This window comes from Ranitomeya variabilis, chromosome 1, assembly GCF_051348905.1.
Source record: "Ranitomeya variabilis isolate aRanVar5 chromosome 1, aRanVar5.hap1, whole genome shotgun sequence".
NCBI classification, from domain to species: domain Eukaryota; kingdom Metazoa; phylum Chordata; class Amphibia; order Anura; family Dendrobatidae; genus Ranitomeya; species Ranitomeya variabilis.
Genome location: NC_135232.1, coordinates 239,914,992 through 239,933,381, shown reverse-complemented (window position 1 = coordinate 239,933,381; position 18,390 = coordinate 239,914,992). Strand labels below are relative to the sequence as shown.

At 40.7% G+C, this 18,390-nt stretch overlaps 1 protein-coding gene across 1 annotated transcript in view; it reads left to right on the top strand.

Moving 5' to 3' along the window:
* LOC143812117 (transmembrane protein 132D-like) overlaps nt 1–18,390 on the top strand; it is a 1,597,762-nt gene that overhangs the window by 1,000,377 nt on the left and 578,995 nt on the right. The window contains exon 4 of the mRNA XM_077293277.1: nt 6,873–7,056. Coding sequence (XP_077149392.1) covers nt 6,873–7,056 — 184 coding nt within the window. The remainder of the gene's footprint in view (nt 1–6,872; nt 7,057–18,390) is intronic.

Genomic DNA, 18,390 nt, shown 5'->3' with positions numbered 1-18,390 from the left:
TATAGTCCGTCATTACTTGGCAGCAGGTTCCATCTCTGCACGGTGGACCCCGGGCTGCGAAAGCACCTTACTCTATCTTTCTTATTATTTGGTGCGTTCCGCTAGCCCTAAAAACTAGTTAGCTCCAGATTAGTGCTTGCAAGCTGTTTAGAAAGCACTTAAGCACTAGGAGACCAATCACTCTGAGATGGTTGGTAACTAAGGCAAGAAACAGTAGACTATAGAATTAAGTAGGAAGTAAATTGCAATGTTGCTTGTTTTTACAAGCACTTAGCAATTTTAACCAATACTAAAACTACAATAAAAAGTTTACTTTAGGTAATAACTTTTTCCAACTTATCTTTTGTGCAGCGCTTTTATAAGGCTGACTCTCATAACGCCTGAGGTATATTTAAAGGGAAATCTGTACTCTGTGTGTGACTATTAGTAGCCTTGGCAACCTCTATTAGTCCTGAAAGTAGTACACTGATATCAAACCCATGTAATCATAATGCTCTCTATGACCACTTGGCCTTTTATCACAAAATAACACATATACTTCACAACTATTAATACAGTTGTGTCAGATTGTTGAACTTGTATCACTATTCCAGACATCTAGCAACATACAGAATGGAAAATTAACTTGGATGGGGTGATTTTTAGATGTTAAAGATGACACGTCCCATGCCTTAACCCCTTCAAGTTGCGGCCCTTTTTCGTTTTTGCATTTTCGTTTTTCACTCCCCTCCTTCCCAGAGCCATAACTTTTTAATTTTTTTGTCAATATTGCCATGTGAGGGCTTATTTTTTGCGGGACGAGTTGTACTTTTGAACGACACCATTGTGTTTACCATGTCTTTTACTAAAAAACGGGAAAAAAGTTCCAAGTGCGGTGAAATTGCAAAAAAAGTGCAATCCCACACTTGTTTTTTGTTTGGCTTTTTTGCTAGGTTCACTAAATGCTAAAACTGACCTGCCATTGTGATTCTCTAGGTCAGTACGAGTTCATAGACACCTAACATGTCTAGTTTATTTTTTATCCAAGTGGTGAAAAAAAATTCAAAACTTTGCTTAAAAAAAAAAAGTGCCATTTTTCCGATACCCGTAGCGTCTCCATTTTTCGTGATCTGGGGTCGGGTAAGGGCTTATTTTTTGCGTGCCGAGCTGACATTTTTAATAGTACACTTATGTGCAGATACATTCTTTTTATCACCCGTTATTGCATTTTAATGCATTGTCGCGGCGACCAAAAAAACGTAATTCTGGCGTTTCGGATTTTTTTCTCGCTACGCTGTTTAGCGATCAGGTTAATGCTTTTTTCTAATTGATAGATCGGGCGATTCTGAACGTGGCGATACCAAATATGTGTATGTTTGATTTTTTTTATTGTTTTATTTAGGATGGGGCAAAAGGGGGGTGATTTAAACTTTTATATTTTTTATATTTTTTTCATATTTTTAAAAACATTTTTTTTTTACTTGTGCCATGCTTCAATAGCCTCCATGGGAGGCTAGAAGCCGGCACAACTCTATTGGCTCAGCTACATAGCAGCGATCATCAGATCACTGCTATGTAGCTGAAATGCAGGTGTGCTGTGAGCGCCGACCACAGGGGGGCGCTCACAGCAGGCCGGCATCAGTAACCATAGAGGTCTCAAGGACCTCTATGGTTACTGTTCTGACACATCGCTGACCCCCGATCATGTGACAGGGGTCGGCGATGACGTCATTTCCGGCCGCTCGGCCGGATGCTGGTAGTTAAATGCCGCTGTCTGCGTTTGACAGCGGCATTTAACAGGTTAATAGTGGCGGGTGAATAGCGATTTCACCCGCCGCTATTGCGCACACATGTCAGCTGTACAAAACAGCTGACATGTCGCGAATTTGATGCGGGCTCAGCGCCGGAGCCCACATCAAAGGGGGATTCACGGCATGCGCTGTACATGTACGGCGCATGTCGTGAAAGGGTTAAATATGCTTGTTTTTCCAGATGTAAATGCTATTGACCACCTGAATCTGGTGTATTTTTGCCCCTGATTCCTTGTATATAAAGCTTGTCTTTTTATCTGATTGGTCATGGCCATCAACTTTTCTCTAGGTGAGTCTTTTTGAGGACAAAGCCTAATTGGCTAACAAGACATGATTTACATTCAGAGAAGAAGGATGCCATATCCCAGGAATGGGAGCAAAAAATAAACATTATCTTTAACGTCCTCTATGAGTGAGAACAGATTTAAATGGCAATCATGCTGCAAAAGGTATGACTGGATGAGGATTTTCCTTGCCATAATGGCTGATTGCTACAGTTTCTGACGCCAAACCTATAGCAATCAGCTGATCATCAGGTGCCTGTTTCTCTAGTAAAAGAGGTATTCTATGTGGGATCATCTATAACCCTTAGTTACAATATTTGGTTGCTCTTCTTTAAACTTATTAGTTTAGCAAATTGAAATATATCAGATCCTGTGCTCTGACTAGCTGTGTTCTGACTAGTTGACTTCAAACTAGCTGACTAGCTAGCTGACTAGCTTTGTTCTGACTAGCTGACTTCTAACTAGTTGACTAGCTGTGTTCTGACTAGCTGACTTCTAACTAGCTGACTAGCTAAATCTTTGGCTTTAACCTCAAGCCAATTTTTTTAACATTGCATTGCTCTTTGCACACCGAATAGCATGCACAGTATTGCACAACTGAGACATCTGGCCAGCCAACAATATCAACATGGAAGGAGGATGACACGGACAACAAGGTCGTCGATGATGAGTCCACTGATCCGACCTGGGCCATTGGTATGCATAGCCAGCACAGCAGCACAGAGGAAGAAGGTGGATACGTAGCACCAACAAAGGCACCAAGGGCTACTGGTTTGACAGAGTGCGAAGTATGTCAACTGTTGTCAAGAGCAACCCTTCTGTGGAATTTGTTTTCGAATAGTCCTTCTGAACCAAACATTGTCATCTGTAGCATCTTCCATACGAAGCTGAGCAGAGGCCAGGGCAAAGGCAACCAGAACACCACCAGTATGCGGAAACACATGGCAGCCAAGCACCTTAGTCGGTGGGTGAAATAAACAGGGTACCAAATCATTGTCTGCGTGACAAACCACTGCCACTTTGCCTGTGACCCATCCTTCATAATCTGCTGGCCAGGAAGCAGGTGCTCATACCTCCTGCTCACAAGCTGTGGTCACAGAGACACAGGACACAACAATTCCATTCACTTGTTTGCAACAGCCAAGCGTCCAGTTGTCTGTGCCCCAGATCTATGAAAAGAAGCATAAATACCAACCCACGCACCCACAAATACTAAACGCACACATTGCAAAGTTGCTAGCCGTGGAGATGTTGCCATTTAGGCTTGGGGGGATACAGTCTTTCTGTGATCTCTTGGCTGTGGCTGCCCCACGATACTCTGTTCCCAGCCAGCACTATTTTTCCCAGTGTGCTGTCCCTGAATTACACCAGCATGTGTTAAACAATCTAAAGCGTGCTCTCACCAATGCTGTAACCGGGAAGGTCCACCTAACAACAGACACATGGACAAGTAGTTGTGGACAGGGACGATACATTTCTGTCATGGCACACTGGCTGAACCTGGTGGAGGGTGGGACAAAGTCACAAACTGGAGCGTCACATATTCTACCCATGCTACTAATAGCGGGCCCAACCTCAATCATGGTTTCCACCTCATCATATACGTCCTGTCTCCCCTCTTCCTCCTCCTCCTCCGCCTCCTCATCCTATGCTGGATCCACATCCACCTATGCTGATGCTCCACATCACTGCCAAGTTGGGAGCTGTGCAGCAGTGCATCGGCAAAGTGGCAACTTGCACTGCTGAAGCTGATCTGTTTAGGTCAAACACCACACACTGCAGCAGAGCTGTGGCAAGGAATAAAACAACAGACCGATCAGTGGCTCTCCGCATTGATACTCAAACCCGGTCTGGTTGTCTGTGATAATGGGCGTAACTTGGAGGTGGCTTTAAAGCTCGGGAAGCTGGTACACATGCCATGCATGGCTAACGAGCTGAACCTAATAGTTCAGAAATTTATCAAAACATACCCTGACTTGCCGTACCTACTTGAGAAGGTGCGCAGTATTTGTGCCCATTTCCGCCATTCCTCTACCGCTGTTGCCGATCTTGCAGTGCTTCAAAAGCAATTTAATTTGCCAAACCACCGATTCATTTGTGACCTGCCCACATGGTGTAACTCAACATATCATATGTTGGCAAGGATTAGTGAGCAGCAGAGGGCACTTGCCTAAACATGCCCATCAGACTGCAACTCAGCCAAGACACATAACAACTGTCGAGTGGGTGTGGATCGCTGACATTTGTGAGGTGCTTGATAACTTTGAGTACTGCACCAACCTCGTGAGCAGTGTTCAGGCTATTATCAGCATTACCATCCCGATGCTATGTACGTTGAAAGAATTGCTGCCTAATGTAAACATGGAATCTTTGAGTGCCTATCAGCTGGTTATGGAGCAAGATTTCACACTGGGTGATCCTACCCAGCCCAGCCAATATCATGGGGCAAGATTGGGTGATGAAGATGAGGAGGAAGACAAAGAGGGAGAGGACTTCTTTTTCTGTGGTACCGAGGGGACCCTTGATGCTACAGAGGGGACTCCCGACTCCAGCTTTATGTCTGTCCAGCATGGGTGGGCTGGAGAGGAGGAGGTGGAGGAGGAGAGTCAGTGTGAAGAGAGGATGGGTATTGTTTCTCCTTCTGAGGCCACAGAGCATTTGCCTCTTTGCAGCTTGGCACACATGGCACAGTTCATGTCTAACTGTCTGTCCCAAAACCCTCACGTGATCCACATTTTCATCAGCAACCTATACTGGTTGGCCACCTATCTCGACCCACGGTACAAGGACAAATTTCCTTCGCTACTGTTGCAGTCACCAAGGGGTTTCACAATTGAATCCTTCAAGAGCCGTTGTCGAACATTTCATGACAAGATCACACTCAGACATGGCTGGTAGCAGAGGTACCAGCTCTTTGCAACAGCATGCATTAATTGGGAGAGACACGCCCAGCAGGTCTAAAAGAGATGGGAGAAAATGTCCACAAACTGGGCCATCTTCAATAAACCGGCTCATCAGCAAGGGCTAGCTGGACTGAGAATGTCAAGAAGGCAGAAATTGAACAACATGATCAACAAGTATCTAAGTGACCATACCTGCATCCTTCCTGACACTTCTGTTCTATTTAATTACTGAGTATCCAAGATGCACAGTTGGCCAGACCTCTCCTTATATTCTTTGGAGGTGCTGGCCTGCCCTGCTGCTAGTGTGATGTCAGAGCATGTTTTCAGTGCCGCTGGGGCGATTATCACAGATACATGCACATGGCTGACTACAGAGAATGCAAACAGGCTGTCTCTGATAAAATTTAACACAGACTGGATTTCGCCACCTTTTTTAAGCCCTCCAGATGACAGAATCTTAACCTAAAGTCACCATAAAGTTATTTTATGCTACTGGTGATGACGTCCATCCATTCCCATACAAACCCCTTTCCTTCTTCTTACATGTGTATCCCACTCCTGCTTCTGCCACATGTACCTCATGGTCAACAAGCTAGAAACAATGTTCCATTCATTATTATTTCCCATCGGAGGCACTTGTGATGTGATCTCCTTCCTGCATCAACCATGATACAGCCCCTTGGGCTAATTTTTGGAAACACTACAGTATGTCTATTCCTGCACATTTGGCACTGGAACTACCGTGCTAGCAGTCCTAGCTTCATAATTGTCTGGCCCTTGAGGCCTCCTTCCTGCATCAACCATGATACAGCCCCTTGGGCTGATTTTTGGAGACACTGTCTATGCCTGCACATTGGGCACTGGAACTACCGTGATAGTAGTCCTAGCTTCATAATTGTCTGACTTGCATTGGACTCGCTACTCGTTACAAATACCCGAGTATTAGGACCTACTCATTACTAGTATAGCAAGTCTGAATATATGACTACTCGCTCATCCCTAATACTGACTCCTTAAAAGTATTCTTCTAGTGATCTATATAGGTTTATGCATGCTTTCGTCACAATATCCTGCTCTACCGCCTGGTGTCTTGGTATTGGCTGACTCATAGGCTGTTATCAGCACTGATCCATTTATAGTTACAGAAAAGCAAGTAAAGATTACTGAAAGTAGGGACATCACCTTACAAGTATGTTCTATCTGCCAGATTTTTTATAGTACTTCTGTTAAATCCTTCTCTCTTCATCGCAGCTTTGTCTGCTATTTTCCACCTAATCTGTATTTCAGTTTCCTCCATATTTCTCATTGCACATCTGCAGCGCACATTTAAGCAGTGGGGTCTAAAGTAAAGGAATTAAGGCTCACATACAGCTGACAGATCAGCTAGGACTGTACATGTCCCTCTTCTGCAAAAAGTGCTGCCAGTGGATAAAGCCACTGGGGGGACATAAAAACAAGTTGGCAAAGAAAATGGCAGATTAGCTAAGATAATGTGCGATATAGGTTTATGCATTTTTTAAACATTTCCATTCAAATGACAGGTACATTTTAAAATAAATTATTATTTTGGTATTTTAAAGTAGCTATTGTCCCGCATGTTTAAAAAATGTTGTACAAAAGGAGCAATAACAACTATAGGGAATTTTTCGTACGTCAACATCGTGAGCTTACATTTAGAATAGACATTGGTTTTCCTAGTCTGAGACATACCTGTCAGACAAATGTAAAATGTAGGCGTAATTGATGTGTTTTCAGAATTTAGTGACACTTCTTGAGTATCCAAATGAAACTGTTTGAGACATAATAAAGGAGAAGCGTTTGTACAAGTCCAATGTTTCTTTTAATATTGTCCCTTGGAAGATTCTGTTTTAGTAAAAGCACTTTTTTTATTTCAGTTTTTTAGAAAACTACTATGAAATTTTCCAGATGGATTTTAAAATTGGCAGCTCAACCGACCCATCAGGAGTACAGATAATCACCTGGCAAGCTGAATACCTTGGACAAGTTCTATCAGATCTTGGTATCTCCAAAATATACGTCAATGAAAGGGACATCATGGCTTTAATACCACTGGCAATGGTATGTGACATTTTTATTTCAATTTGACAAATTATTTTTTTATTTTCGAGGTTTGCGGTTAATTAAAGATAAGTAGGAGCATAAAAATAATGCCTTCTCATTTCTTGTTCCATCATTTAAATTTCAGCATGTATGGAATGTATAATAATTTGGGTAGTAGCTGCTGGTATTGTCCCAAGGATATGAGACTGCACTTTGAGATGTAATTGGTTAAGCATTTAGATCAATAGGACAGAACAAGGGCACAAAGTGTTGTAAACGTCAGCACAAGTACCTTGAATTTTATTTTGTTGGCAGTGGGCTGCAAAAGGAATTACTCTTTTAATGGCCTAATGTGTAATTTCCTACCAAAATTATACATCAATTTAATGGGTTCATGTTTAGATAAGTGCACAACATAGAATTCAGAAAGACAATCGATAATAATGAATGAGGAGATGGGCCGACTGCACCTGCAGAAAATACGTCAGGAACATGATAGGTCTATTTATCCGTCATTTTGCTAAATCATTCAGGTTCTGTCATCAACATACTTAATACTTCTATGAAATTGTACTTTAAGCCTTATATGTAGTTGGTATATTTTGTGATATGTACTGTAATTTAACCACAATTGTATGTACATCTAGCATACTTACTAGTTAATTTATGAACTTACTTTGCTATCTAAAGTTTCAAGAAAAAGTTTTTGCTCCGTCATATCTACTATTATTTAAACATTCTGCAGAAATGTCTGTCCTTGTTAATGATTGTATTTCAAATTATCAAATAATTTTGTGTAATATGCAGTTGCTCTATTATTCATTCTAGAAGCGTATTAGTAAATTGACAACTGGGTGTTAATTTGTTTACCTACAAAGCCTGGCATTGCCCAATCAATGCTGATATTGTTAGACCATGTAGGGACCACTGCTTTCCCAGGAGGAATGCAAACTATTAGTTAAGAAATAAAAATTATCCAAAATTGCTGCATCATGGGAAATACAAGTACATAGATGGTAAATATATAAAATACATGGGAAATACAATATATACATGGGAAATAAATATATACATGGGAAATACAAGTAAATAGACACATTGGGGAGATAACAGGTCCTCTTGAATCCCTTCCCGACTGGGTAATTTTCCATTTTTGTATTTTCATTTTTCCTTTCTCTTTTTCCAATAGTGATAACATTTTTTTTATTTATCCATCCATGTGGAATTATGAGGACTTGTTTTGTTGTTTTCAATGACACCATTCACTGTAATTTTCGATGTGTTGGGAAATAGGAAAAAGTGCGGTTAACCCCTTAAGCCCCGAGGGTGGTTTGCACGTTAATGACCAGGCCAATTTTTACAATTCTGACCACTGTCCCTTTATGAGGTTATAACTCTGGAACGCTTCAACGGATCTTGGCGATTCTGACATTGTTTTCTCGTGACATATTGTACTTCATGTTAGTGGTAAAATTTCTTTGATATAACTTGCGTTTATTTGTGAAAAAAATGAATATTTGGCGAAAATTTTGAAAATTTCGCAATTTTCCAACTTTGAATTTTTATGCCCTTAAATCACAGACATATGTCACACAAAATACTTAATAAATAACATTTCCCACATGTCTACTTTACATCAGCACAATTTTGGAACCAAAATTTTTTTTGTGACGGAGTTATAAGGGTTAAAAGTTGACCAGCAATTTCTCATTTTTACAACACCATTTTTTTTTAGGGACCACATCTCATTTGAAGTCATTTTGACGGGTCTATATGATAGAAAATACCCAAGTGTGACACCATTCTAAAAACTGCACCCCTCAAGTTACTCAAAACCACTTTCAAGAAGTTTATTAACCCTTCAGGTGTTTCACAGGAATTTTTGGAATGTTTAAATAAAAATGAACATTTAACTTTTTTTCACACAAAATTTATTTCAGCTCCAATTTGTTTTATTTTACCAAGGGTAACAGGAGAAAATAGACCCCAAAAGTTGTTGTACAATTTGTCCTGAGTACGCTGATACCCCATATGTGGGGGTAAACCACAGTTTGGGCGCATGGCAGAGCTTGGAAGCAAAGGAGCGCCATTTGACTTTTCAATGCAAAATTGACTGGAATTGAGATGGGACGCCATGTTGCATTTGGAGAGCCCCTGATGTACCTAAACATTGAAACCCCTAACAAGTGACACCATTTTGGAAAGTAGACCCCCTAAGGAACTTATCTAGATGTGTGGTGAGCACTTTGACCCAACAAGTGCTTTACAGAAGTTTATAATGCAGAGCCGTAAAAATAAAAAATCATATTTTTTCACAAAAATGATCTTTTCACCCCCAATTTTTTATTTTCCCAAGGGTAAGAGAAGAAATTGGACCCCAAAAATTGTTGTGCAATTTGTCCTGAGTACACTTATACCCAATATGTGGGTGTAAACCATTGTTTGGGCGCAGGGCAGAGCTCAGAAGGGAAGGAGCGCCATTTGACTTTTCAATGCAAAATTGACTGGAATTGAGATGGGACGCCATGTTGCGTTTGGAGAGCCCCTAATGTGCCTAAACATTGAAACCCCCCACGAGTGACACCATTTTGGAAAGTAGACCCCTTAAGGAACTTATCTAGATGTGTGTTGAGCACTTTGACCCAACAAGTGCTTCACAGAAGTTTATAATGCAGAGCCGTAAAAATAAAAAATCATATTTTTTCACAAAAATGATCTTTTCACCCCCAATTTTTTATTTTCCCAAGGGTAAGAGAAGAAATTGGACCCCAAAAATTGTTGTGCAATTTGTCCTGAGTACACTGATACCCCATATGTGGGTGTAAACCATTGTTTGGGCGCAGGGCAGAGCTCAGAAGGGAAGGAGCGCCATTTGACTTTTCAATGCAAAATTGACTGGAATTGAGATGGGACGCCATGTTGCGTTTGGAGAGCCCCTAATGTGCCTAAACATTGAAACCCCCCACGAGTGACACCATTTTGGAAAGTAGACCCCTTAAGGAACTTATCTAGATGTGTGTTGAGCACTTTGACCCAACAAGTGCTTCACAGAAGTTTATAATGCAGAGCCGTAAAAATAAAAAATCATATTTTTTCACAAAAATGATCTTTTCACCCCCATTTTTTTATTTCCCCAAGGGTAAGAGAAGAAATTAGACCACAAACGTTGTTGTGCAATTTGTCCTGAGTACGACGATACCCCATATGTGGGTGTAAACCATTGTTTGGGCGCATAGCAGAGCTCAGAAGGGAAGAAGCGCTATTTTACTTTTCAATGCAAAATTGACTGGAATTAAGATGGGATGCCATGTTGCGTTTGGAGAGCCCCTGATGTGCCTAAACATTAAACCCCCCCACAAGTGACACCATTTTGGAAAGTAGACCCCCTAAGGAACTTATCTAGATGTGTTTTGAGAGCTTTGAACCCCCAAGTGTTTCACTACAGTTTATAACGCAGAGCCGTGAAAATAATTTTTTTTTTTTTTTCACAAAAATGATTTTTTAGCCCCCAGTTTTGTATTTTCACAAGGGTATCAGGATAAATTGGACCCCAAAAGTTGTTGTCCAATTTGTCTGGAGTACGCTGATACCCCATTTGTGGGGGGGGGACCACTGTTTGGGCGCATGACAGAGCTCGGAAGGGAAGGAGCGCCATTTGGAATGCAGACTTAGATGGATTGGTCTGCAGGCGTCACGTTGCATTTGCAGAGCCCCTGATGTACCCAAACAGTACAAACCCCCCACAAGTGACCCCATATTGGAAACTAGACCCCCCAAGGAACTTATCTAGATGTGTTGTGAGAACTTTGAACCCCCAAGTGTTTCACTACAGTTTATAACGCAGAGCCGTGAAAATAAAAACAAAATTTTTTTTCACAAAAATGATTTTTTAGCCCCCAGTTTTGTATTTTCACAAGGGTATCAGGATTAATTGGACCCTAAAAGTTGTTGTCCAATTTGTCCTGAGTACGCTGATACCCCCTATGTGGGGGGGAACCACTGTTTGGGCGCATGACAGAGCTCGGAAGGGAAGGAGCGCCATTTGGAATGCAGACTTAAATGGATTGGTCTGCAGGCGTCACGTTGCATTTGCAGAGCCCCTGATGTACCCAAACAGTACAAACCCCCCACAAGTGACCCCATATTGGAAACTAGACCTCCCAAGGAACTTATCTAGATGTGTTGTGAGAACTTTGAACCCCCAAGTGTTTCACTACAGTTTACAACGCAGAGCCGTGAAAATAAAACATATTTTTTTTCCCACAAAAATGATTTTTAGCCCCCCAAATTTTTATTTTCCCAAGGATAACAAGAGAACTTGGACCCCAGAAGTTGTTGTTCAATTTGACCCTAGTACGCTGATACCCCATATGTTGGGGTAAACCCCTTTTTGGACGCACGGGAGAGCTCGGAAGGGAAGGAGCACTGTTTTACTTTTTCAACGCAGAATTGGCTGGAATTGAGATTGGACGCCATGTCGCGTTTGGAGAGCCCCTGATGTGCCTGAACAGTGGAAACTCCCCAATTCTACCTGAAACCCTACCCCTAACCACCTCACCCCTAACCGTTTACTGAACATTTTCTGACAGTCATAAGTGCCACGTATATAAGTGCCACGTATATAAGTGCCACGTATATAAGTGCCACGTATTTAAGAGCCACGTATTTAAGTGCCACGTATTTAAGTGCCACGTATTTCAGTGCCACGATATTTCAGTGCCACGTATTTCAGTGCCACGTATTTCAGTGCCACGTATTTCAGGCACTGAAAAATACGTGGCACGTAAATACTTCAGTGCCACGATATTTCAGTGCCACGATATTTCAGTGCCACGATATTTCAGTGCCACGTATTTCAGGCACTGAAAAATACGTGGCACGTAAATACGTGGCACTGAAATACGTGGCACTGAAATACGTGGCACTTAAATACGTGGCACTTAAATATGTGGCACTTAAATACGTGGCACTTATATACGTGGCACTTATATACGTGGCACTTATATACGTGGCCACTGAAATATCGTGGCACTTATATACGTATATACGTATATAAACGTATATTTCAGTGCCACGTATTTCAGTGCCACGTATTTCAGGTTAGGGGTAGGGTTAGGGGTAGGGTTAGGTTTTTTGTTTTTTTCTTGTTTTCTTGTGTTTTTCTATAAAAACGCATGCGTTTTTCCGCGTTTAGATGCATTTTTTCACACATGCGGTTTTTTTAAAAAACGCATGCAGATAAAAACGCAAGTGTGAAACCAGACTAAAAGACGCTTTTTATAGCAAAAAAGTTTTTGCGTCTCCACATTTTGAGACCTATAATTTTTCCACATTTTGGTCCACAGAGTCATGTGAGGTCTTGTTTTTTGCGGGACGAGTTGACGTTTTTATTGGTAACATTTTCGGACACGTGACCATTTTTGATCACTTTTTATTCCGATTTTTGTGAGGCAGAATAACCAAAAACCAGCTATTCATGAATTTCTTTTGGGGGAGGCGTTTATACCGTTCTGCGCTTGGTAAAATTGATAAAGCAGTTTTATTCGTCGGGTCAGTACGATTACAGCGATACCTCATTTATATCATTTTTTTATGTTTTGACGCTTTTATACGATAAAAACTATTTTATAGAAAAAATAATTATTTTGGCATCGCTTTATTCTGAGGACTATAACTTTTTTATTTTTTTGCTGATGATGCTGTATGGCGGCTCGTTTTTTGCGGGACAAGATGACGTTTTCAGTGGTAACAAGGTTATTTATATCCGTCTTTTTGATCGCGTGTTATTCTACTTTTTGTTCGGCGGTATGGTAATAAAGCGTTGTTTTTTGCCTCGTTTTTTTTTTTTTTCTTACGGTGTTTACTAAAGGGGTTAACTAGTGGGCCAGTTTTATAGGTTGGGTCGTTACGGACGCGGCGATACTAAATATGTGTACTTTTATTGTTTTTGTTTGTTTTTTTTAGATAAAGAAATGTATTTATGGGAATAATATTTTTTTTTTTATTATTATTTATTTAGGAATTTTTTTTTTTTTTTTTTTTTACACATGTGGAAATTTTTTTTTTTACTTTTTTACTTTGTCCCAGGGGGGGACATCACAGATCGCAGATCTGATAGTGTGCACAGCACTCTATCAGATCCGCGATCATACTTTCATCGGAGCAGGCTGCAGCTTTCATCTGCAGCCTGCTCCGACCCGGAAGTGCTCCCTGCAGGACCCGGATACAGCCCCTCGGCCATTTTGGATCCGGGGCCTGCAGGGAGAAGACGTTCGGTACGAGGTGAGTACATCACCTTGTACCGATCGTCTCAGGGAAGCACGCAGGGAGCCCCCTCCCTGCGCGATGCTTCCCTGTACCGCCGGTACACCGCGATCATGTTTGATCGCGGTGTGCCGGGGGTTAATGTGCCGGGGGCGGTCCGTGACCGCTCCTGGCACATAGTGCCGGATGTCAGCTGCGATATGCAGCCGACACCCGGCCGCGATCGGCCGCGCTCCCCCCGTGAGCGCGGCCGATCGCGTATGACGTACTATCCTGTCACCGGGAATTAAGGCCCACCCCACCTCGACGGTATAGTACGTCATAAGTACGGGCTTAAGGGGTTAAAGTGTGCAAAAAATGCAATTCAGCTATTTTTTTAGGTGCTGCAGCATTGATTGTGTGGTAAAAATTACCTGCCAATATGATTCATAAATTCATAGAAAAAAAAATTACTTGTGTCCCCATATTTCAAGACCCGTGATGATTTCATTGCTCTATCTGATAGGTGAAAGTTTGTTTTTTGCCCCCTGAGCAAACATTTTTATTTTGGGTAGGTATAGTGTATTGATCACATCTTATTACATTTTTTTCAGTGTTGTGGCAACCCAAAGAAGTTCAATTCTGGCACTTTTAGATTATTTTTTTTGTTGCACCATTTACTGATTGGATTAATTAATTTTAATAAATTGGACTTTTATGGAAGTGGCAATATCAAATATGTATTGTTTAAAAAAAAATATTTCTTTATTTTTAATGGACTGTTTTTCATAGGAGCACTGTCATAACAGGAATGGGGATCTTCAAAAAAAAGTCAGAGCACCATAAATCAATCCTTAAAAAAATGTACTCTAATATTTAAAAGACTTCATAAAAGTGAGGAGTCAAAATGAGACATTTCAGCCATACTTGGCCTTTCTCAAACCTAAAATATACAGAAAAAATATACAGGCAAAATGCAGATTTTCTTTATCATTCGATTCTGTGTGGATTCAACAGTCGCTTGCCACTATTTTTGTGCACTGCAAAAGGCCAAAAAATAAATCTGTCACAACTCTGATGGGTATTTGGGGGCCAGGGGCTCCTTCCCTGTCCCTAACACTATTGGTGCCCTAGCTTACGTTGTTCCCCAGATTACTTCTGATGGTGAAGATGCCAGGGCCACGTACTTTTCCTTAGCTCCTGAATGGACCCTCAGTATGTACCCTTCCTGCACCCAGGGAAAAGGGGAGTAGTGGTAAGAGGTAAACACCAGGGAGTGGTGGATGGGGTAAAACCAAAGTAGGAGAAGAAGGGGATTAGCACACACCCAAAACCTCACAACAGTCTTGGATAAATCCATCAAACGCCTTCTCAAGCAATTACAACAAACCACCTTCGCCTAGCTATGCAGCATGAAGCTAGCTCTGGCAATGAGTGAATGGCAGGGCCCAGATTATATGAGATGAGAGTGGTGAACAGCTGAGAGCCTTAATGCAGGAAAGCCTCCTAGAGCTCTTAACTGAGTAGATTAATTCTGCACTGCTAAAAGAAACCTGCACCACTTAATATGAAATTGAAGCACTTCTAATCAGTGCAGGAGTAGGAGAAATCAGATGCTGCGGTCCTTTGGTCTTCTGGTTCCCCTAAACCCATGACAAAATCCTGATACTAAGCTCTCTGGCTCCTCTGTCTCATGAGTCCAGTCTTTGTCAAATTATCAGGTAACTGATGCTCTCGTTGAACTCCTTGATATGCTCACGCTTGGCTCCTACTCTTGACTTTCCTGAGAGCTACATGTGCCATGAACTTGCATGAACCCTCCAGACTTCCATCAAAGCCAGAAGTTCTGGCCCACCTTGAGAGGCCTGGGAATTTCAACTTGAGCAACAGCAATCTGAAGATGTGGCGAGGACTGGATGGATGACAGTGAGAAGCAGAACAACCAAAGAGGTGAGAGATAAGATGAATATAAGTTTGCTTTTTTATTTATACATTATTTTTATTATGTTCTGGGATCTGGAGATATCACACTCTTGTAAAATAACTTCTCTATTAATTGAATTTCTCGAAAAAAAAGCTTGCAAACAGGCAAATTCAAATTTTATCCACTCTTTTCATACACCCCTGTTTAAACAACAAGTTTGTGTTAAGTAAGAAAAAACATATCAAGAAGGATCATTTCAGAACATTTTCCACATTTATCGTCATCCATAATCTGTACTAATCCATTTAGAAACAAACTGAAATAATTTTGAGGGGGTGAATAAATATAATACAATCTAAATAATGTGGTTGCATAAGTGTGAATTTCACATTTCAGCATGACAACAGCTCTAAGCATACCTCCAAATCAATAAAAGAAGAGCCCAGACCTGAATCCAATTGATAATCTGTGGTTGAGTTGAAGAGGTCTGTACACAGAAGATGCCCTCGCAATCTGACAGATTTGGAGCACTACTGCTAATAGACTCCTACCCAAAAATATTTGATGCTGCAATAAATTCAAAGGTACCTCAAGAAAGTATTTTAGCTGTATAGTGTGCATTATATGGTGTGCATACTTATGCAACCACGTTACTTTAGTTCTTATTTTCCTTTTTACACATGAAAAGATTTTTTTTTTTTCAGTTAAATTATACAGATTATGGGTAACATCAAAAGCAGAAAAGCTTTGAAATGATACTTTCCTGGAATCATTTTTTACATGACAAAACGTGGTATGTAAACTTTTTATATCCTCTGCAAACACGAGATCATACATTTCAAAATTTGCACAAATGATTGAATCTCAAATCATCCTGATTATATAGAGAAATTAGTGAAGTTATTTTGCATTCTAAAAAATTTTACAAATTATGATTTACCCCTAAACTAAAAAAATACAATTTGTTCCTCAGAGTACAATGCCTCGTCCAATCACATCAGCAAAGATATAAAAATGTTATGGCTGTTGAAAATTGGGAAGGCAAAAATGAAAAAAGCCTATCATTAAGGGGTTAATAATTAACAGTTGTTTTCTTTTCTTTTTCAGCAGCCTTACAACCCTGTGATGATATATTTTTATTTAGGGTCTTCTCCATTTGAGAGCAATTGTGGTTTGATAGAGGGACAAAGACTTGCAATTGGTTTGATAAACTTTTTCACGCCAATATACAAATTACATTTTATCTTCTCTCCTGGTAGAGTAAACATGTTGACCAGGGAGTACAGAGAGTTAATGTACTAGCGCTAACTTTCCAAGTTATATTAAGTTTTAGTTGGAAAAGTATAAATCGACAACTATATTTCATGCCATCAGGGACTAGAATGCCCTGTTCATTTTTCTTTCAATTATTTGAGTGCCTTTTGCTGTTAATATGACCCATTACGCCAAAGTAACAAAGACTACCTATTCCAGCCTTGCTGCTATTTTCCATAACGCCAGCTTTCCCAGTAGCTGGAGCCTGCTGTTTGACTTGTCGTTTCTATTGACGTTCCGCAGGGAGAAAGAAAGCAAACGAGAGTACATGCCATTCTCAGTAATGCACTTGACATTAAAGTCATATGGGAAATCTGTGTAGCCTAGGTAAGCATGCCTATGTTCAGAGAGCAAGGAGAGGAGAAATGAAAAACTATTTTTCTAAAGTACGAATAGCGCCATATTTATACCTATTCTAGTCCTCAATTCTACAGCGATGAGACAAATTTGAATAAAGAGGTCATAAAAGTTAAATGATAGAAGCAGACTTGTGCAGTATTGACATGGAAATGTATAACTTTTATTTGTTTTTTACTAACTACTGGTGATGAATATTTTTTCACATTTTGATTTTCTGATTGTATAATTTTCATTCTATTTTTTACGCAATTATGGGGGCAATAATCTTTTAGGGCTCCTAATAATAGCATTCAGATTTATACCACATAGACCCTAGGAAACTATTGTGTAAGTTGTTCATTGGTTTCTAGGAAAGAGGGTTTTTTAGCTGTTCAGAGTGTTGGGAAGTAGGTAAGCTGTGATATTTATTGTAATTTTTGGATCCAGTTTTGTACATACCGAATATACTCGAGTATAAGCCGACCCGAGTATAAGCCGACACGAGTATAAGCCAACCCCCCTAATTTTGCTACAAAAAACTGGGAAAACGTAATGACTCGAGTATAAGCCTAGGGTGGAAAATGCAGCAGCTACTGGCAAATTTCAAAAATAAAAAAAGATACCAATAAAAGTAAAATTAATTGAGACATCAGTAGTTTAAGTGTTTTTGAATATCCATATTGAATCAGGAGCCCCATATAATGCTCCATACAGTTCATGATGGGTCCCATAAGATGCTCCATACAAAATACACCCCATATAATGCTCCATTCAGTTTATGATGTGCTCCATAAGGTGCTCCATAAGATGCTCCATATAAAAATATGCCACATTAAATGCTGCACAAATGTTGATTATAACCCCATAAGATGCTCCATATAGATACTTGCCCCATATAATGCTGCACATGGCCCCATAAGATGCTCCATAGAGATATTTGCCCCATATAATGCTGCACATGGCCTCATACAGATATTTGCCCCATATAATGCTGCACATAGCCCCATAAGATGCTCCATACAGATATTTGCCCCATATAATGCTGCACATGGCCCCATACAGATATTTGCTCCATATAATGCTGCACATGGCCCCATAAGATGCTCCATACAGATATTTGCCCCATATAATGCTGCACATGGCCCCATACAGATACTTGCCCCATATAACGCTGCACATGGCCCCATAAGATGCTCCATACAGATAATTGCCCCATATAACGCTGCACATGGCCCCATACAGATATTTTCTCCATATAATGCTGCACATGGCCCCATACAGATATTTGCCCCATATAATGCTGCGCAGGGCCCCATAAGATGCTCCATACAGACATTTGCCCCATATGCTGTTGCTGCGATTAAAAAAATAAAAAATTACATACTCACCTCTCAGGTCCCCGGCACTTGCTATACTCACCTTTCCTGTTCCAGCACCGACCGCCGCTGTGTCTTCTCCGTCCTCTGCACTGAAGTTCAGGCAGAGGGCAGCGAGCACACCATTCACATCATCGTGCCCTCTGACCTGAGCGT